The sequence below is a fragment of the Engraulis encrasicolus genome, chromosome 23 (assembly GCF_034702125.1).
Source record: "Engraulis encrasicolus isolate BLACKSEA-1 chromosome 23, IST_EnEncr_1.0, whole genome shotgun sequence".
Classification (NCBI taxonomy): domain Eukaryota; kingdom Metazoa; phylum Chordata; class Actinopteri; order Clupeiformes; family Engraulidae; genus Engraulis; species Engraulis encrasicolus.
In genome coordinates, this window is record NC_085879.1 from 34820204 (window position 1) to 34842703 (window position 22500).

At 44.2% G+C, this 22500-nt stretch overlaps 1 protein-coding gene across 1 annotated transcript in view; it reads right to left on the bottom strand.

Annotated features, from left to right (window-relative positions):
* The window catches only part of gria3b (glutamate receptor, ionotropic, AMPA 3b), a 199701-nt gene that overhangs the window by 27043 nt on the left and 150158 nt on the right, over positions 1–22500 (bottom strand). The window contains exons 9-12 of the mRNA XM_063190195.1: positions 21129–21230; positions 17821–18027; positions 8514–8887; positions 2767–2965 (exon numbers count right to left, since the gene is read on the bottom strand). Coding sequence (XP_063046265.1) covers positions 2767–2965; positions 8514–8887; positions 17821–18027; positions 21129–21230 — 882 coding nt within the window. The remainder of the gene's footprint in view (positions 1–2766; positions 2966–8513; positions 8888–17820; positions 18028–21128; positions 21231–22500) is intronic.

The following is a 22500-nucleotide window of genomic DNA, read 5'->3' on the forward strand; positions in this document are numbered from 1 at the left end:
CAACTCTGGTGAACTCTGGTGAACTATAGTATAGTAATGTGCATTTGAGTGATCGAGAGAGCGCCATCACAAGTATTCTGCAACATCACCTTTAAGAACCACAGTATCGTATACAGTATCATAATTCCCGCCCTGGGGTTCGTTTCTTGAGACTGTCGTTGGTGCTAACACTAAGTTAATAACATACTTGATTTTAATGCAATCCCATTGGAAACCTATTAAGTTGCTAACTCGATGTAATCACACATTGCATATCTGAAGGATGAGGCTAAGTCCTCACAGATTTCCTGCATGCAATCTCCACAACCATCTCCATGTGAGTAAACTCCATACCCCAAGTTCAGCCCCAAACTACTGTATTTGCTTCCACGTTGTGGTGGACTTTAAACACTGGCACATTTACCATGTAGATGTAATATCCAAGGAACACAGATGTAATATCCAACATGCAGACAATAACTGCCAGATTCATAAACTAAAAATCCCATACTAATAACAAAAAAGTAATGTGGCCGAGTGATGACCGAAACTCTGTAGGAACTGGTTGTTACTTACAATATCCACAGTGAACTCCAAACTCCAAGCAAGTAAGTTATTACCACTGCTGCAGCCGAGTGATGTTCAAAACTCTTCAGGAAATGGTCGTTGTTTGCATGTACTATCAACAGTAAACTCCATGACCGGCGTCAACTCTCAACTCTGCCAAGTAAGCAGTAACACTGCTACAATTTACTGTAGCTGAATCATGTTCAAAACTCTTCAGGAACTGGTCGTTGTTTGCATGTACTACCAACAGTAAACTCCATGACCGGCGTCAACTCTCAACTCTGCCAAGTAAAGTAGTACTACTGCTGCTACAATTTACTGTTAGCTGCATGATGATCGAAACTCTGTGGGGGTGCTGGTCGTTGTTTGCCTCCCGTTCCTCCCCTGCCCGCCTGCCTGACAGCAGCACCATGGGAGTCTGATTGACATGGCTGGTGGAGGCAGTGGAGGTGGTGGTGGTGGGGGGGTGCACGTCACTCTGGAGTGATGTGATGTGAGGTGTGATGGCTGACTGTCTTACCCATCATGCACCTAATCACACTCTCACAGCACTCTTCACATGGGCTCGCCACCAGGCCCGCTGACAGGTGGCGGGGCAAATGGGTCAGTTATCCCGGACCCAGGGAGTGAGTGAGTGGGGGCCCAGAATTGGGACCCCATTACATTGTATGTACTGAGAGCGGGGGCCTTTCAGATTAATTTTCTCCCGGGCGGCCAGGCCCAGTCAAAGCTGTAAGTGGCCCTGCTCACCATTCCGAGCAGCATGGGATGCCAATCACAAGACTCTCTCTGTCAGGGCCGGTTCTAGTCAGTATGTTGCCCTAGGCAAGCACCCTCCTCGCCCCTATTTAAAACACTATATATATAGTATATCCACACATGGGCTTTTGTTCATTCAATAAATATAGTGTCACACATACAGTATGATACGTATATGGTAGCACAATTCTACATACAGTGAGTGCGTTTACATGCAGTTCAGTATCCCGAATATGAGGCTTATCCCGGTTATGATCATATTCGGGATAAGGTGTTTATATGCGCACAGAACGTTATATCCCAGTCTACATTCTTGGCCGTTATAGAATTCTCTTCAAATGCGTGTAGCCTGGATACCAGCAACAGCGTTCCATGGGAAGCCCCTGTATTCGGGATAAGGTGTATACATGCGTCAGTATCCCGGCTTCTTTCGGAAAACTCCACCTAGCATATCCCGATTTCTCAGTATCCCGAATAAGGGCTTATTCGGGATACTGAAGTGTTTATATGCGCAAACGCAAATTCGGGATACTTAATATCCCGATCATATTCGGGATACTGAACTGCATGTATACGCACTCATTTACTGGGTGCCCATGAATGACTTTTGGTTATTACTATGGCACCCCCAAAACTTTTGCCGCCCTAGGCAACTGTCTAGGCAGCCTATGCCTAGCATCGTCCCTGCTCTCTCTCTCTGCATTTGAATATTTACATTTTTTTTTGTTTCCACGAGTGCAGTGTTCTTTCAACACCACCATGGCTGTGTACTGTATGTGTTGTGACATGTTATCACTGCGCTAAGGAATCAAGCTCTGCCTTTTAAAAAAAAAGACCCATTTCAATGTTTTCTGTCACCACAAATAGCACACTTGTGTTCTTTTTTTCCCTTTGTGGAGCGCACGTTCATTGCCTGTACGATTTGCTTGGTGCTTGTGTGGCTTGTTTTTTCGTGTCAGACTCTCGTGGATCATGCTGAATTTGATTGAAGTAATAAGGCAACATGCTGCCTAGTGGTACGACTAGTGTGACACTTGAAGTGATGATGCCTTTGCAAACTGCAGCAAGTCTTGAAATAATATATAAAAAAACAATAAAGGTGAACTGAGAAAATCTTAGTGTTAAGATTGGATACAGTATTCAAATAACAATGACATCTTGTTGTGAACCATATATGAAAATATCATATATGCTCAATGTAAGTAGCTTTGTGTATGATGTAGAGAAAGAAGGATGTCTGATACTAAAAAAGTAAATAAATGCAAATAGACACTGAACACAAAAAGCTGGCTGTCGATCTGATGTACACTGTATGTAGATTTCAGATCGAGGACAGCTTTTCAGTCAGTGTATAATGTAGTATAATATGACTCCTTTTCCATTCACTTCGCTAATGAACAGAGGGATACAGTACGCGCAGGCGTGGCGTGGAGTGGAGTGGAGCGGCGATAGGGAACTCACCCTAAAGAACTCTTTTGTGGAGCCTGAGTCCAGAGTTCCGTAGGCAATCTCTGTTTGTTTGGCTAGATCCTCAGCGCTCTCAATGGGGGAGACCATTCTCTCCACCGTGAGGAAGGCGGCAAGGTTGGCCGTGTAGGACGAGATTATGATGAGCGTGAAAAACCACCAGACGCCTCCAACTATTCTCCCTGACAAGGACCTGAGAGAGAGGGAGAAACAGAGAAGAGAGGGAGAGAGAGAGAGAGAGAGAGAGAGAGAGAGAGAGAGAGAGAGAGAGAGAGAGAGAGAGAGAGAGAGAGAGAGAGAGAGAAGAGAGAGAGAGAGAAAGAGGAATAGAAAACGAGAGAGACAGTGAAGACAGAAAAAGAGACCAAAAGAAAAGAAAAGAAAGAAAGACAGATAGAGAGAGAAATACATAGTGAAAGAGAGAGAGAGAGAGAGAGAGAGAGAGAGAGAGAGATGGGGATGGAGATGGGGATGGGGGGCAGCAGTGCGGTGCGGGGGATGTTAAGAGGAGAGATGGGAGCGAGAGAACAAAAGAGAAGGTGTGTTAACACTCACCCACCTACACACGGAAGAGAAGAGAAGCACAATTAGCTCCGACAAAAACACAGCTGCCTTCCCTCCATTACATTACGTCTCTACCTCGGCTCTCTCGCTCTCCCCACGGTCGCATTTAATATCACGCCGCATGAGTTATTTCAAATAATAATCACACTCTGAAATGTGTCTTCGCAGCAGAATAAAACAACATCATCACGGAACACATTATTGGTGTGATGATGGCAGCTTAAGGCACCTCTGTACATGTGAACACATACGACTGTATTGAAACGTGAAACATACTAAAATCCTCAATGGTGTAAACGTGCATATGTATGCACATGTACCTGTACATGTAACTAATTGCGCATGTATATGTACATGTACTGTATACATATAATCAAACGCAGAGCAGAGGTGTGTTAAAGGGACACGGTGCAGGAAATGGTCAAAAAAGGTACTGCAACTATGCTGCTCATTGAAACTGTGCTGCCTATTGCCAAATTTGACATTTACATGATAGTTTACTAAGTAATAAGCTATTTTTTTCTAGTATGGCCCAAGTGCAGTCATTTTTGCAGCTAAAAATGGCTATTTCTGGAAATTCAAAATGGCGGACCATGGAGAAGATCCCCCTTTTCATGTATGAAAAGTGCAATTTTTCCAGTCATAATGAATACTTACAATTTCATGGTGGTGGTAAATATTCATGAAAAAGGTAACATTAGTGAATGGGCAGCATGAATTCTGGAAATAAACAACTAAAAATCTCACACAGTGTCCCTTTAAGTAGACATGGAGGAACTAGTATTCGGTGGTACTCGCACATGATGTTACACTAGTTATGTTACTCCACCTTATGACTACTTAACGGTTTTTACTTTTCTTCTATTTCTACGTCTACTTCATACAGCATCAAGTTCATATTCACTAGACTAGACAAATCTTCAGTAGTGTATACTTGAAGGCTATCTGAACAGTACATTTACACATGCACACACGAAGTTCCAATTCACTAGACAAAAGCTGTCAATATTCAAACATTGCTAACCACAAATTGCTGGTGAGGCAAGGCAATGCTATTTCAGCTAGTTCAGTAATGAGTTCAGTAATATTAATTTCATGCACACACACAGAGAGAGTTCAAATTGTAACTATGTAGTAATTAACAGTGATGTTAATACACCCTGTAAGACTAAATGTAGTGGCTGGGGTGACCAGGACATGTTGGCGATTGAAAGGGTCTCCACAGTGAAGTCTATCAGAGTACAAGACGGAGACATCCAGCTGTCAGAAATGACGCATGTCTTGACAAATTGCTTAAAGATTTACACCACACACAGTTTAATCGACACTGTCATTAGCTTACTGCAACCCCATCCCATTTAACTTCCATTACACCAGCGCACGCTCACCCCACAGACGCACTCTGAACATGGTCACACACACACACGCATGCGCACACGCACGCACACACTAACACACATGCACGCACGCGTGCACGCACGCACGCAGGCACGCACGCGCACACACACACACACGCACACGCACACACACTCACACACAGCGGGCGGTCTGAGCAAAATTAAATGTGTGGCGACTTCCAGGGCTTTTATTTGAGAGAGAGATGGTCTGGGTCATGTGACCTAGGCCAGACATAATTTCCGAGAGCTTTTTAGGAGGTCGAAGTTCAATTTTAATCTAGTCTATAAGCCGTGGGGGGGGGGGGGGGGGGGGGGGGGGGTAGCACCCCCCTCTACACACACGCACACGCACACGCACACGCACACGCACACGCACACGCAGGCACTCCACCCATCATATATTAAAGGCACTGTATCAATACTGAGCTCTAAGTGAGAGTTTTATTGTCTGTTAGCACTGAGTGGCATATAAACATTAAAAAAGAGATTGAGACAATTCATCAGCTATATCTTCTCTGATAAACTCCTCTGCTTATTTCGGGTGGTGCTGCCTGTTTACGGTACAGTGTTTTCATAAAATCATGACACACACTAATGTCAGATTATAAAGCAAAGAAAAAAATATGAATAGCTCACGCCGTATAAATATTGGATTGTGAATTAAAATGTCAAAACAAGCTATTAAAAAAAGATTGAGCACGTCATTCCGACTCTGATGGAATGCGGTGCTTCCCCAAGTTGCGCCCGAGATGAGAGCTGTACAAATTACAAAATGATAGCTGCACTGTGCCCCTGCTCTAGAGCCTGGAGATAAACCAGGGAAATGGAGGAATTTTTGTGCCTTTTCGTCAACAAACATCAATGTGTACAGTATAGCTAGCACACCCACACATGGGCAAATGCCCAAACGTAGGCTTTAACACCATCTAGCATTCAGTAAATTCTTTCCATATAGGAATGCAACCATTTAATATCACATACAACTGCCAACCCACATATTTCCTTGCTTTGGTGCGTCAAGCCAGAAGTGGGCAAAACGATCTGTGACAAGCCAAAAGGATTCCTAATTAATCAGTATGCTACTGCTATGGAGGGAAGCAGCATGAGCAAGTACACTCTTTTATTTGTGTGAGCAGAGAATAGAAGAACTGAGCAGAGCAGAGAGAGAGAGAGAGAGAGAGAGAGAGAGAGAGAGAGAGAGAGAGAGAGAGAGAGAGAGAGCAGAGAGCAGAGAGCAGAGAACAGAGAACAGAGAACAGAGGGACAAAGCAGAGCAGCCAGTGAGTCGTGAATAGAGAGTAGAAACAGAGGAAAGAAAACGTCGAAAAGATGGGAAAGGCATAGAAAGACAGAGAGAAAGACAGAGCGGGGAGACAAAGAGTTACTCACACAGACAGAGAGAGAGAGTGAACATGGGAGAGAAAGAGAGTGAGAGAAAGCAGGCAAGAGATAAAGACGGAAGTCAAGGAGAGAGACAGAGAGAGAGAGAGAGAGAAAGAGAGAGAGAGAGAGAGAGAGAGAGAGAGAGAGAGAGAGAGAGAGAGAGAGAGAGAGAGAATATGAAAGCAAGGAAAGGAGAGAAGAAGACAGAAAGAGATAGAGAGAGTATGCTGGATGCTGGGGCTTTCAAAAGCTACAGTATAACAAAAACTGGCAATTACAGCCAACACAAAGCCAGGCTGTAAACTTCCCCTGCTGCCTGTCAGGCAGGTGAAATAACGTTTTTTTCCCTCTCTCCCTCCACAGCTCATTTGATGCACATTTAAAACAGCCAAATAGAAGCAGGACACGGGGAATTGTGGAAACCAGATAAGGCATTAACCTGGAACCTGCTCTCCTCCGCTGCCCACCCCCAGAGAGAGAGAGAGAGAGAGAGAGAGAGAGAGAGAGAGAGAGAGAGAGAGAGAGAGAGAGAGAGAGAGAGAGAGAGAGAGAGAGAGCCTTAACCTAGCCTGCTCTTCTGCCCACCACCAGACTGCAATTCAAACAGGGAAAAAAGAAGCCACAGATGATGGTAATCAGCGTGTCGTAAACCTGGGAGAGAGAGAGAGAAAGACAGAGAGAGAGAGAGAGAGAGAGAGAGAGAGAGAGAGAGAGAGAGAGAGAGAGAGAGAGAGTGTGTGTGTGTGTGTGTGTGTGTGCGTGTGCGTGTGTGTGTGTGCGTGTGAGAGAGAGAGAGAGAGAGAGAGAGAGAGAGAGAGAGAGAGAGAGAGAGAGAGAGAGAGAGAGAGAGAGAGAGAGAGAGAGAGAGAGAGAGAGAGAGAGAGAGAGAGAAGTGGGGGCGGATGTGGAGAAAAGCTGAGGTGTTTAGACTCACGACTGACTGCCTATCTAACGCCTCTGCATCGGCAGATTGTTGAGTGGATGATAGCCTACAGTGCAGATATGAAACATTGCCTTGCTCACTACTGAGTGCCCAGCTCACACACTGTGTAGCACGCTACACGTATGTACCGTAGTGAATGAGGCAACATTCTAGACATGCCTTCAGTAGAGAACAAGACCATGTAACATACACCAAATGTAGGACACTTCGCAATGAATGAACGAGGGAACCTTTCAGAAGTACAGTAGCCTCAGCCATAACACTAGGTTTGACTCACTGGTAACGCTTTACTTTACAGTACAGTTACCCTGCGTAATTACCGTGTACTTTCTGTGTAGCAACAGGGTAACAGAGCGAAGTGACATGGTATCGAATGGGTAAAAAGGTACGAAGTGCATACCAATAAATCAGTAACAATAGGGTAACAGAGAGAAGTTTGATTAGATGGTTAGAAAATATGCTCAGATATGTGTATTACATGGTATTTACTTTGTAGTTATGCAAAAAGTACACAGTAACTTGATATTTTCTGGGAGCCACCCTCTCTGAATAGTACGAATAGGAGAAGGACAGGGGGAACGAGAGTGCAGGAATACCATCCTTGGAGAAAGTATCTTTTTTATCAACACTTGTTTTAGGCCCTTTAGCCTTCATTGAAACAGCACCTCAAGTTGGAATCGAAGCCTGGGCCTCCGACTTTATGGGACGACTCCTTAGGTCACTGAACCATGGCACTCCATGCTATTGCATCTTGTAGCCCTATAATGCACACCGTTCCACCAGGGGAGCACTGTAATAGTATTTGAAAAGGTAACTACCATAGTAGTAGACTACTGTGACATAACACAGGGCCTTTAGTAATGCACTGACTTGGTCATGGCCATTCTGGTAACAGCAAATGTATAGCGCCATGTCTTAACAGGGTAATCTCTGGTTAGACTGGCCCTGAATGGGAGAAGATACTGTTACAATGAAACATGAGAGCAGTACAAGACGCCAAGCCTGGCTTTGCCAGACATAAGCGATCCAATAAAAAAAAAATCCTTCCACGTTACGTCTAGGCTGGGCTTTCTGTAAGGGCTTTAGTCTTGCTACCAGACAACTGGCTAATCAGTAAATAGAGAGAGACCAAGGAGGATTTCAAACTTCAATGGAGCTCTCGCCTCCGGCCATTGAACGTTTTTCAGTACCAAATGTTAGTGATAGGGTAACATAAGATGCATATTTCAAATTTCGACTCTTCTCACCTTTCCCAGCAGTAATTATTTCTCAATTTGGCCATTTTGTACAAATATCATTAGTACCAGGATATTGTACGACTAAACTACAGGAAGCCACCCACCTTGGACAGATGTCACAGCCATATACAGTGTACAACCTACAGTAGGACCTACTGTAAGACCATGAGTTAGGAGAAGTTAGAGCTGATCGTGATGGCAGGAAGCTATACCCACCTTGGAGAGATATCGCAGCCTTGCTGCATGAATGCCCCAAGAGAAAACCAAAGGCTGTTGAAGATCCCAAAGTCGTTGGGCGGGTCGGGAGGCGTCTGCGGGTCTTTGGTCTCGTCCTGCTCGTCCAGGTGCCACTCATAGGGGCTGAAGCGACTCACGAGGAACAGCACTACGCTCACGCCAATGTAGGCGAACACGATGCACATCCAGATCTCGTAGGCCAGCGGGTCTAGGAAGGAGAAGACCCCCGGCTTGGACTTCTGGGGCTTTTTGATCATGATGGAGATGCCCAGACTCATGAAGGGCTTGGAGAAGTCAATGACCTCCTCTCGCACCAGGGTGATCGTCAGAGGCGCCACGGCTATGTCGGCACGCTGGAAAACACGCAAGGAGAAGAAGAAAAACAGTATTAATATTGGTCTTTCCCCCTTCCTTGCTCTTTACCTATTCTCCCTTTCCCTTCTCGCTCTGGAGTGATGGTCAGCGGTGTCAAAGCTATGTCGTACCCTCTGGAAACAAGGAAGTCAAAAACAGAACAAGATGCAGTGCTAATCAGTATTAGCAGCAGGGATCGAAATTAACACCAGCCAACTTGCCAAATGCTGGTGAAATTTCAGTTAGACTCGTAGAATTAACAACAGTTTGTCCCATTAGCGAGTGTGCGTTTGGTCAGTAAGACTGACATTTTGGCTGGTGATGAAAAAAGTTAATTTAGGGCCCTGATTAGCAGCATTCGTCGTTTCCCTCCTGTCTCTATCTTTCCTTCTACTCTTTCCTGTTTACAGAGTTAATTTTGCAGTGTTGATGGAACACTTTACTAAGAGTCGAAAGTAAAACTCACAGTGTTGGTCTTAGTCTCTAAAAATGTAATGAATTAATACTGCACAACTCACTGAGCAGCAGCCGCCTTGTCAAAGCTGCACACATTTGCAATTTTTCTTACAAGGAACTGCAACTGCTGATAACGGAGCTAATTACTTTTGAGAAGAGCGCTAATTCTTACAGTGGCGGTAGGTGCGGAAAGGCCCTCGGTGGAATAGGTTGATGAGGGGTGGCGGGGGTGAGGAAGAACTGCATTTGCTATTTTTTTCATGATATCTGACTGGGTTTTTACAGCGAATTTGTTAATGGCTATTGCTGTCAGATGGGGTCATGAGGCATCCTTTTTAAATCCATCCATGGTTATAAAGAGAGTAAGGGGGAAAAAAAACAGCAGAACAATGGAAGCGGAATAAAAAAATGAGCATCGCTTTGCTAGATGTGCTAGACATTTGCCTTGGAGGGAAACTTGAAGTGTGCTCTTTCCTTTTCAGGAAAAAAAATCAAACAACACTTACAGTACAGAAACCTCAAAGCAACACACTTTTTAATTATTCACCAGCTATTAACCGTGCAATTATTTTGCAATTATACATTAGCGTTCGCTAAATTCCGATGTTACATTTCACTGATTTCCTATGTCTAGCCGAAAGGTTTTGAGGCTTTAATATATGACAATAAATGTTGATGCTTCTCTTCAGACGCAACAGAAAATATGGAATCAAATAAAGCCTATACCGCAATGAGCTGTAATTGGATCTGATTTTTATATGCTAATACATCCTAAAGGTCTATTTATGGTGAAATCTCTGGTGACAGGTCGCCATATTTGTTCTTACATGTAGCTCTTTAAAGGATTTAATCATGACTACTACCGTAGAACTGCATCTCGTATAGTACACAGTACATTATCCAGTGATAATTCAACATCTTCTAGTTGGCCCAACTCTTTAAGTGTTGAGATAACATTGACTTTGCACTCATGTCCTTGATGACCCCTACAGCACCTGCACAGGGGGTTGCTGAACAGAACATGGAGGCTCAGCTAGCTAGCAGCCTTCACACTACTTGCCTCCACTGACACACACACACATGCACGCATGAACACACACACACCTTCCCTCCTGTGCGTCATAGCTGCATGCCCTCACGCCCCTTGCCCCCTCCACACACGCGCGCAAGCAGGCACGCACACACGTACGCACGCAGGTACGCACACACGCATGCACACACGCACGCAGAAAGACATGCCTTCCCTCCTGTGCGTCATAGGCCCATGCCCTCACAACCCTCGCCCGGTCCCTCTATCCCACTCCTTTCACACGCACGCACACATGCACACATGCACGCATGCGCACACACACACCAACCTTCCTATCTTTGTGGGGCCCTTCCATTAACCCTAACTATAGCTAAAAAATGCTAAAGTGTGCCCAAACCAAAACAATCCCTAACCTTAATCTGTCAGTGAGGATATATTTGTACACTTCTACTTTTACCAGTACCAACAAAACTACCCCAGCAAAAGGGGTCAAAACATGTGGGGTCCAGGATTAGGGCCCCACATGGAGTGAGGGCCTCAGCATGTGGGTGTACTCCAGTAGCGGTGGCATCACGAGGGCAGACTGAGGGCACACACACACACACACACACACACACACACACACACACACATAACACACGCACACGCACACACATACACAAATATATATAAAACGCACACGCACACACACACACACACACACACACACACACACACACACACACACACACACACACACACACACACACACACAAAAACACACACACACACACACACACACAGACAGAGTACGTCACTGCCCCCCACGCCGCCCAGTGTGACAGGTGCGATGGCCGCTTACCATGCAGCTTGCAGTTGCACGGGACCATGAAAACACATTTACGCCGCGATCATGGCTCCGTGGCCATGAAATGACTTGTCATAGAGCCGGGTTCGGGGTGACATAAAGCATGTTATACGCTGGGCAAAAGTATAGCAAGGGGGGTTTGGGGGATAGGGGGTTAAAACATACAAATACCCTTCTTATCTCGAGCGCCTGTGACCTGCATGAATCGGCCGAGTGCATAGAACCCATAAATCACACTATAATTTGCATATAAATGGCTAATTAAGAATGTTTCATACACTAAGTGATTTATTCATACGGTAACGCAGAAAAATATGCTTTTAAAAAAAATCTTATCTTGGTGTACCACATAAATAATTTCAAGCTGATCTTTTTTTTTTCATCCCGGGGGTGAAATATTCAAAGTAGGTGCTTGCATTACTGTACTGTAAATGGATTGTAATGGAAATACTGTTGATGATGGGCTTTGATATATACTGTAGTAACGTTTACAGTATCAATTCAACACTTGCTGAGTCAAATTTAACACAGTCTTGCTTCTACCGTCAAAGTATCGATTTTCACCCTGCACAATTTACTGTGAGGAGCTGATGACTTGTGAAGGAAAAAACAAAACAAAACGCAACACATGGACTACATGAACTGCACGTCACTCTTCATTTCCCCATCAAATAAAATCTGCAAACTGCTTCTTTGTCATCGATTGCTTTTTTTATCGTCTTATCAGCAGAGAGCTGTCTCGACTGCACAGCCACCCACCTCATGCACGTAAACACATGCACATACTATACATGACAGCTTCGGCTGGGCCCGGGACAAAGTCATTAGAAAAGCCTCCCCCCTTTCCCTGGGCCCAGGGCAATTGACCCCCTTGTCTCCCCCTGCACGCACGCAAACACACACACACACACACACACACACACACACACACACACACACACACACACACACACACACACACACACACACACACACACACACACACACACACACACACACACACACACACACACACACACACACACACACACACACGTCCCTCCTCATCCTCACTTTCCCCTCATCTCCTCTCTTGCCTGAAGTACACACTCTCTCTCCCAGGCACAGCAAACATCCTGACATTTTTAACACATCCTTTTTTTTTCGAATGTCTTTTCTAATGGCCAGAGAAAAGGGCACAGAGGCGAAACTCAAGAGAGCTAGAGCGTCTCTTGGTATACTTAGACGCCATTGCCATTGGCTCAAGTAGTTTGGTGAGTCATCAAATAGCAGGCATTGTGAAGGCAGGTCCAGCGGTCTGTGAAGGGCACAGCGCTGTTGTCACATTCTGCACTCCAACATTGATTACAGGATAAAAATGAAACTGAGCAGAGTGGAGAGAAAAAGCATCTCTTTTTTTTCTTTTCTGTCTTTACTTTCTTGTCTTTTCATTGCTTGTTCAATTCTGACAAGGTGAACTTGAGCAGAACGAGGAAATGATGACTACACAGCTACAAAAGATGATGATGATCATATCCATTGTACTGTTAGCATGTCTGGCTGTGCAATCCACTCTCAGTCTTATATGCTTGCATAATCAGGGGTGGTGGATCTATCCATTTTGGAGTCCTAGGCAAAAAATAAACATGGGGCTCTCGAAAGTCATTGTATAGACATACAATTCTGTGTTTTGGTGGTATTTTAGTGATTTGTTATCTTCGATTACTTTACATAAGAAACTAATTAAGATCCAGCCTATTTTTTGTGTGTGTTTACCGCGACTGGTGTGACTGTTGGGGCCCCTATGGAGGACATATTTGGTCGGGGCCGTAAGGAATTCCTTATGGTTGCCTAATGGAATGTCCGCCTCTGAACGGAATGCTAGAACCAGCCTTGAAAGTAAGCCGGTGTGACACAGTGCTGCGCACTGGTAAAAGATTTCGGGACGGAGCGACACACCTGTAAGAATCCTTTCACATCAAAGTGCGATATCAGCGCAGCACACAGGGGACTCACTAGTTTCACGCTGTCTTGGCCGGAAGGGCTGTACTTGCGCCTTACGTCATTCAGAGCCGAAACGGCATGAATCCAGCACACAATATATTTTGCAGCGTTGGTTCAACAGGACCAAGTAGAAGAGCATTAAAGGGGTATGCCACTATTTTGGGGCTTAATACAGTTAAAATCGTTGACCAGGGTTTATAAAGGTGGTAAAGTGTCTTATTTTTCATGTAAGCCGTTGTCTTGCTTTAAGACAAGTTAAAAGAGGGAGCATGTCGCTAAACTAGTGAAAGTCAATGGATCCGTGTAGCATGCTACAATGCTACACGGATCCATTGACGTTCACTAGCTTAGCGACATATTCCCTCTTTTAACTTGTCTTAAAGCAAGACAACGCTTAACACTTAACATGAAAAATAAGACACTTTACCACCTTTATAAACCCCCAGCCAACAATTTTAACCGTATTAAGCCCCAAAATAGTGGCATACCCCTTTAAATGTGACATTTAAACACATTGTGTGTCAGCAAGGCAAAGCATCTCTGTAGAAATCCATAACAAGCCCATACAAGACAGAGGCACAGCAGCAGTGGAGGTGGTGGTGGTTGCTCTTGGTCCTGAGCCTGTCAGAGAACAAAAAACTAAAACATAATGAATTCAGCGGTCATGGGGTCAACTGGCATGGCAATGATTCGCCTTGACTGTCGGTCATAAAACTATGAATGCTGAAACGCTGGGCTGAAATTCTTGATTGAGAGATGGTGGATTTCTCCTCCCCTCCCCCTGCCCCCTGCCCCCTGCCTCCCCCCTTTCTCCCCCCTCGATTTTTCTGATGGGTAGTGGGCCTGCCTATTTTTGAGGATAATTTCGTACTGTTAGGGCCGTCAAGCTAGGCAATCTTTCCCACTGATGGCTTGGAAATTGAACAGATGAGGTAAGCTAACCCTCATGCATTTTGTATATATGGCCGACTCCCTCCCTCGATCAAGGTCGAATGAAAAAAAAACCTCAGCGATGGAAATTGGGAATAATTTCAGTGGGGCTTGGAGCGGCGGTGGCAGCAAGAGGGGTCCGCTTTTGACAAATGTGAGGCGTTCAGGATCTGGGCTTTTGGAGAGAGAGAGAGAGGGGCCTTGCTTGCTACGCTTGCCTCGCTTGCTGTGAAAAGTCGCTTTCTCTCTGTCGGAGCGCCACCAAGATGAATCATACTATGGCATGCTGTGATGAAGTGTGTTTTGAACAACAACAAAAAAAATCTAAGGAACGGAGAGGGGAAAAAAGGAAAGAAAAAAAAAGATCACATTGCGAGCCATTTGGCTCTGCTTCGCAGTACTTCTCATCCAAGACCTGACAACAATAACAACACAGTGTGGTACCCGGCACACTGCACAGGAAGAAAAGCGGTGGTTTTATGCCAGAATGTTTTTTCTTGCATATTCAACTAGCCCGGCTTTGGCCGACGTCCTGATGTAACCGCTCAGAAAATATATGGTCAGGATGACACACAAAAAAACAGGTTGTTGAGCAGGAAGTTGTCGCGTGGGAGTGTACCCAAACAAAACACTCAATAAAAGCAGAAAAAAACACAGGAAGAGGATTGTAAAATGTCTTTGATAAATAATCTTTGATTCTATGCAAACTTAAATTAATGCCTTTCTAACTTGGAAGTTCTGATACCGGTGCAATCCAAATTGTCTCTGTAAAAAATAGTGAGATGGTTTGAAGTAATCCAAAGTATTCAGATTCAGGATATGATAACGTGATAAAATTAACAAAATTTCACCAACGACGTTTGGGGTCATGCATGCTTTATGTAATCTGCTGTGGAATAGATTTTGGTAACACTTTATAATAAGTACCCCTTTTTAGGCATTACTTAAGGGTTAGTTAAGCCTTATTTTACCATTAGTTAACCCTTAGTGAATCACGAGTTAATCATTATGTAAGTATTATTTCTCATTTCCTAACTATTATCTACTACCGTTAGTAAATGGTTAGTGTGTGCTGATATAACGGTTCGCTAAGCAAAGTTAAGCATGGAAAGGTTTTCACTTTAAAAGTTCCCCAGATATGCAGAAGTAGTGAGTTGTAACTTCTTGTTAATGCATAAGCAATGCCTAACAAATCATTTGTTAACGTTTTGTAAAGCATGGAAAGGTTTTCACTTTAGATCAGTTCCCCAGATATACTTAAGTAATGAGTTGTAACTCCTTGATAATGCATAAGCAATGCTTAACAAGTCATTTGTTAACGTTTTGGAAAGCATGGAAAGGTTTTCACTTCAAAAGTTCCCCAGATATGCGCAAGTAGTGAGTTGTAACTTCTTGTTAATGCATAAGCAATGCCTAACAAATCATTTGTTAACGTTTTGTAAAGCATGGAAAGGTTTTCACTTTAGATCAGTTCCCCAGATATACTTAAGTAATGAGTTGTAACTCCTTGATAATGCATAAGCAATGCTTATCGAGTCATTTGTTAATGTTTTGGAAAGCATGGAAAGGTTTTCACAGAAAAAGTTCCCCAGATATGAGTTATTAATGCGTTGAAACTTCTTGATAATGCTTACGCAATGCTTATCAAGTCATTTGTTAACGTTTCGGAAAGCATGGAAAGGTTTTCACTTTAGAACAGTTCCCCAGATATAGCTAAGTGATGGGTTATAAATCCTTGATAATGCATAAGCAATGCTTACCAAGTCCTTTGTTAGTGTTTCGGAAAGCATGGAAATGTTTTCACTTAAAAGGTTCCCCAGATATGCGTTAGTAATGCGTTGAAACTTCTTGGTAATGCATAAGCAATGCTTATCAAGTCATTCGTTAATGTGTTGTAAAGCCATAACAGGTTTTCACTTTAGATCAGTTCCCCAGATATACTTACTTACTGAGTTTTAACTCCTTGATAATGCATAAGCAATGCTTAAGAAGTCATTTGTTAACGTTTTTGGAAAGCATGGAAAGGTTTTCACTTTAGATCAGTTCCCCAGATATACTTAAGTAATGGTTCGTAATTCCTTGATAATGCATAAGCAACGCTTAACAAGTCATTTGTTAACGTCCAGAAACATCCATGAGGGGCAGTCACATGAGCCTCAACTTAGGCCTAGGCCTACTGTTTGCCATGCTACCAGTCATCACACACTAACCATTACAAAAGGGTTAAATAAGACTTCACTGATGCTAAAGCAAGAGTTTACAAACCGTTACCATACATGCCTAATAGTACTTGTTAATGGTTAGGTGGTAGGAGACAACAAAGAGATAATGTTTTTTTCATAAATAAAGGTGGGTTATCAGACATTTTAATGATGGTTTACTAATGCTTATCAGAAAGTTATATCACCATAGACGAATGATTAATTAACAGTACTTAATAATTTCACAGAAATACATAATGACTGACTCGTGATTCACTAAGGGTTAACTAATGCTTAATTTTGTTTAGCGAGTAGTTACATCAGCACACACTAACCATTTACTAACGGTATTAGTTAATGGTTAAGAAATGAGAAATAACACATACATAACGACTTACTCGTGATTCACTAAGGGTCAATGAATGTTAAAAATAAGGATTAACTAAGGTTTAACTTTGCTTAGCGAACCGTTACATCAGCACACACTAACCATTTACTAATGGTAGTAGATAATAGTTAGGAAATGAGAAATAATACTTACATAATGATTAACTTGTGATTCACTAAGGGTTAACTAATGGTAAAATAAGGCTTAACTAACCCTTAAGTAATGCCTAAAAAGGGGTACTTATTATAAAGTGCTACCTGTATTTTTTAGTACCCTTCACAACACTAAAGGTTCTCTGATGAAGCTATATGTTTGGAAGAACCCCAGCATTTTCTGAGAGGTTCCGCAGAGAACCTTCAGGCAGTCCTCCACCGTGGCAGACTGAAAACCCCCCAAGGGTTCTCTTCCATAAGCCTGGTGACCCGTCCATTATACTTCTCTTCATTTGCATTTATTGTTTGGAGGCGTCTTGTCTGGGGAGGGTTTGCCTGGGGAGGGTTTAGTGTGCTACCAGGCGGCTGACCAATAAGCGAACGATTGGTTGAGAGCTGTCCAATCGTTTCAAACCAGAACTGAGTGCAATCCTCCCGCCCTTCTAATCACGTCAGGTCAAAGAACATCACTGTATAAGAACATCTAAGGGTTCTCTGGGGAGGCTAGGGTTCTTCCAAGATCGTTTAGGTTTTTCAGACAACTTTTGGTTACCAGGGGTGGGAAACCGTTTGCCACTTCAAATGTTATGAAGTCCTCAAAGAGCCGCACTATGAACACAAACCAGGGTTTACCCCTGCACTTTGGGCCTATATTGAAGGCGTCCACCTTTACAACAGACCCCAACTTCACTAGGTCCCCTGAAAACATTCCTTAATTGTATTGCAAATGCAATTTCTACGATTTCTTTACAAAACATGTCATATTTCATGTGAAACTGCATAACATTCAAATTATTTCTCAGGTCGGATAAGATGGGCTCAAGGGCCATAAACGACCCTCGGAACATAGGTTCCCCACCCCTGTACCACACGAACCAGCGGAGAGTTCCTCGAGGAACCTTCAAACTTTTCCAATGAGCAATGCTGCCAGGTTTTGATACTCACCCCATAGACGAGTTCCCCCACCATCCCGTTCCAGGTCTTGGTCTCCGGGTCTTTGGCTCCGTACTTGCCGTCCATAACGATAGACAGCTGGTACTTAATGCCCACGTGCTTCGCTATCTCGGAAGCTAAATCGACACAGTAGCCCTCGTACTTGTCATTCCCCTCGAACTGTGCCGCGTTTTTCTTCATCATCACGTACGGCGCTTCCTATTGATCACACAGCAGACTGGTTTATTGACACTCATGCAACGGGTGCCGACAGATATGAGAGAAAAATAAAAAATAAAAGCCCCGCAGCATAACCAATGAAACTGCTGCGGCACGGCAGACTGTCTTGAACAGACGTACGTAGGCATGCAGGCATGCTTGAATGATGTAAACAGTGCACATACACGGACATACACGTACAGCACAGTGCGGTACATACATACACACCTGCTCTCTCTGTCTGTCTGCTCTCGTTCTCCACACAAACAATCCTCTCTCTCTCTCTCTCTCTCTCTCTCTCTCCAACACACACATGTATACAAATATATATTTCTCTCTCTCTCTCTCTCACACACACACACACACACAGGCTAGCAAAGGGAGAGCGCATCCTTGTCAGAAGCAGGAGAGAGGGAGAGATGCGATGCAGAGGTGCCCCAGCCACCATGAGCCAAAGCCAGTAGCCCTCACCAAGTGCATACTAACACACACACACACACACACACACACACACACACACACACACACACACACACACACACACACACACACACACACACACGCAGAAGCGTCTACGTGCCCTGGCTTGAGTGCAGATACAAAAAGTGCAAATACTACATGTAAACATACAAACAGGTCCCTAGAGTGATGGGCATTGGCCCTGGCACCTGGCAAGCAGAGTTGCTGGTGGGTGGGTGGGTGTTGGTCACTGCAGGATGGTGAGGACTGGTTGGCATCGGCAACATAGGTTGGCATCAGAGGGTGGCACCAGGATGGGGGTGGTGGAGGTGAGAGGGGTGATGCTGGATGGTGAGTGGGGGTGTGTGGAGTGATTTTTGGTGGAGGATGGGGGGTCTGGTTCATAAAGTAAATGGTCCATGAGGCCCAATGACCAGAGGAGGCAACAAAGGAGGAGGCAGGGAAGAAAGTGGGGGGGCGGGGGGCGTGGGAGGAGTGGGGGTTGCGGCTTTGAAAGTGCTGCTGCTATAGGTTTCAACATTATCAAGCACATTGCACCAATGCGCAAGGGGGGGTAGGGTATAGCCATATCATTCCATATAAAAGGTCAAACAAAATAATACAAAGAAACAAGTCAAACGAAAAAGCTAGCATAATGACAACTGAAAAGGGAAAAAAAATGCTAAAACGGAACAGAAAACAACAGAAAAGCAATAATTATTATAGGATCTGGTGCAAATACCTTGTGAAAACATACTCAATTACACCAGGAGAATACAGCAAGCTTCTTTTGTTTTGTTGTTGCGTTTTGCCCCCTCTCGTTTCAAACACAGCAGCCTCTTTCCTTTTTTATATATATTTTTGGGTCTGGTTCTATTTTTTTCTTTCTTTCTTTCAATCTTTTTTTTTTTTTTTTAGAACATCATTACCAAACAGTAGAGGCTGCCTCCACAGAGAGGACAACATCCTATTACAGGAAGAGACAATTAGGATGCCGGGGAGTAAGCAATGGTTTGTTTGTTTGTTCTGTGCTCAATGTATCGCTCACCTCCACCACAAGAGACAACACTCTGCCTTCAAACATCGCTCTAGCAATTAGAGATGCACCGGATCCAAGATCCGGTTCTGGATCCGGCAGGATAATAGGGTTTTTCACAGGATCCGGATCCGGTTCCAGGATCCAGGATCCGGTAGCCGAGGCTTTTCAGTCAAAATAGTTTGAGCCAACGTGATAAAAAGGGCCCACGTGTGTGAGTAGGCTATGTGTTTCAACCCTTTCGTAGGATCCGGTATCCGGTTCCGGATCCGGCAGGATCTTAAGCAGTGGATCCGGTATCCGGCAGGATCCTAAAAATCATTATCCGGTGCATCTCTACTAGCAATGGAGACCGTGCTCTCATTTTCTCATTCTCTTTCTTTCCTCCACTACTGCAGACCATGTTCTCTTCTTTTCTCATTCTGTCCCAGTCTCAGTTTCTGTCTGTCTTTCTCTTTCTTCCTCTCTACCACTCTAGACAGCACTCTTTTATTTTCTCATCTTCTATCAGTTTCTCTCTCTCTTTTCCACCCCCCCCCTCTCTCTCTCTCGCTCTCTCACTGCGTCTGTGTTGATTCTTTATCAAAGGGAACATCTGTGGGCTTTGCTATACTTGTACATTTTCCTTATTGCTCAGGCAAGCATCTAAGTACCAAGTTGCCATGAACCAGAATCAAAGTTGTTGCGGCCTATATTGCATTCTGCCTCCTGTGTTGCTACTGTAGAGCCAGCAATTAGTGAGCTGACGTGATTGTTTTATGCTGGAGGAAAAAGAAGGGAAAGAAGTCATTGACCCCTACCATTTAAATGCTACGCTGCAAAGTGTTAAAGGGAGCGAAAGTCGTACTGACCTTTCCATCCAAAGTTTAAATGGATTGAATTAATGGAATTATCCAATAAAACAGCCTCCGACAACAAACGTCCTGTTGAGTTTGGCCCGAGTGTGGTGGAGAACATGTCACATTTCAGCACAGAAAAAAAACCCCACGCTCGCTGGGTCAATGCAAAACAGATTTGAGGCGAGGGGAGCAGAGCGAATGGCGAGGCATCCGATCGTTTCCCTCCCTCTAATTTGCTTTGCTAAGCGTAGCGAGGATTACAAAAAACAAACCATTGCTATTTCTCTCTCCTCATGGTGTTTCGCTGGTTACCCCACGTGTCATCAACCATTTACTTGATGGACAGACAAACACTTGTTCTTACTTACGTACGTATGCATTGAATGTTTTTGGTGTTTTTTTGGTGGATTGCGATTTTTTGTTTGTTGGTTTGATGGAGTCGACTCAACCATTACCACTAGTTGCATATGCCGTTATTGTGATGTCACTGCTACGACAGGCCACTGAAGTATGGTAAAATCAAAATGCTTTGGCACCCACACGGATACAGTTGAAACAGTCTGTGTGGCTTTTTTTTTTTTTTTTTTTTTTGGTCATACGTAGACTGTTTCAACGTGTAGTGAGTGGATGGAAAGCACAAACACAAAAAGAGATGTGTTTCTACCCGCCCAAGACAGAATGTTTAAAATCCGCGAAAGATCAACACCTGGCACTTGAGAGGCAGAACTTAAGTGGAGAAACACTTAAAACTGGCATGGAAAGTGTACCATAATAGTAGTGACCACAATTGTTCGGTTTTCCACCGTGTCGTTGGTGATTTGTTGATCCATTATAGATACAAAGCGCTCATACTCGTTCCAGTACCCGACCTGAAAAATGGAAAACAGACAGACTTGTTATTTTTCACCACCACACCAATGAGACATGGCTATCTACTATCATCACGTCCCCATAGCTGCAATGCAGTTCCAATTCTAATCTTCTCTCAACACACAACTGTGTGTCTGTGTGTGCCTGCATGTATGCGTGCGCGCGCGCGTGTGTGCGCTTGCATGCGTGCGCGCGTGTGTGTGTTTATGCGTGTGTGTGTGTGATTGTGTGCATATTGTGTGCGTTTGTTTGTGTGGGTGTGTGCTGTGTGTGTGCATGTGTTGTGGAATTGGGTGTTTGTGGGTGAAATGGCCTGGGTAGTTGTATAGTAGTTGGGCTAAGGATTTACCAGGATTTCAACTGAAGCCATTAAGGTCTGAGTTCATTAAAGCGGCATTAGAGCCACCACTATCTCGATTACTGCTGCTCTCGGCCCTGACAAGCCCTCTGCAGATAGCAGATACCATCTGAGGTCTGGACTGGCTCTGCAGTTTTCTGTGGGTGTACTCAAGGGTGCCGGCAGACAGAGAGACTTGCAATTTATCAAAGGGGACAGTTGTCCAGGGCCCAGGGAGAGAGTGGGTGGCCCAGAATTAGGCCCTTATTACATTGTATGTATAAGGCTGGGGGGCCCTTTCAGACGACTTTGTCCCGGGCCCGGCCAAACCTTTCACCGGACCTGGGTGTACTGTCCGTTCTCTCCTCCAATCCTCCCCTTGCGCTATCTGCCTCTTATCTCAAACGACATTTTGGTAAATGGGAGTGAAACTAGCAGGGCTTACAGTAGGGTTGCACGCTTTAGTGTGACTGCAACAGCGGTAGCAGGGCCGTTTTGAGGCATCTGGGGGCCCTAGGCAAAGAGGGACTTGGGGCCCTTTCTTCTCTTCAAACTATTTGGGAGGGCTACTGCTCAACACAGATTTTGGTAGCAGTATCATTGCACTTTTTCAGTCATTTTCCCCTCATTCACAAAGTCACAAAGACAAACATTTCTGTCATTTGAATACAAGTAAATAACTTAACATTACCAGTGGGCCCCCTTTCATCTGGGGCCTGAAATAATTACCTAGTTTGTGCGCCTGGTTGTGACAGGCCTGAGCAGCAGAAGGTTCTGGCCTGTTCCCACTCTAATCAGTTTGTGCTTGAATCATTCTTAGGAGGAAAACCCAGCTAAAATTAATTTTCGTGAAAAATAAGAACAACACTTCACAGTGGCTAAGCACTTCACTGTGAGTGTGAGGGAGTTGTGTGTGTGTGTGTGTGGCTCCT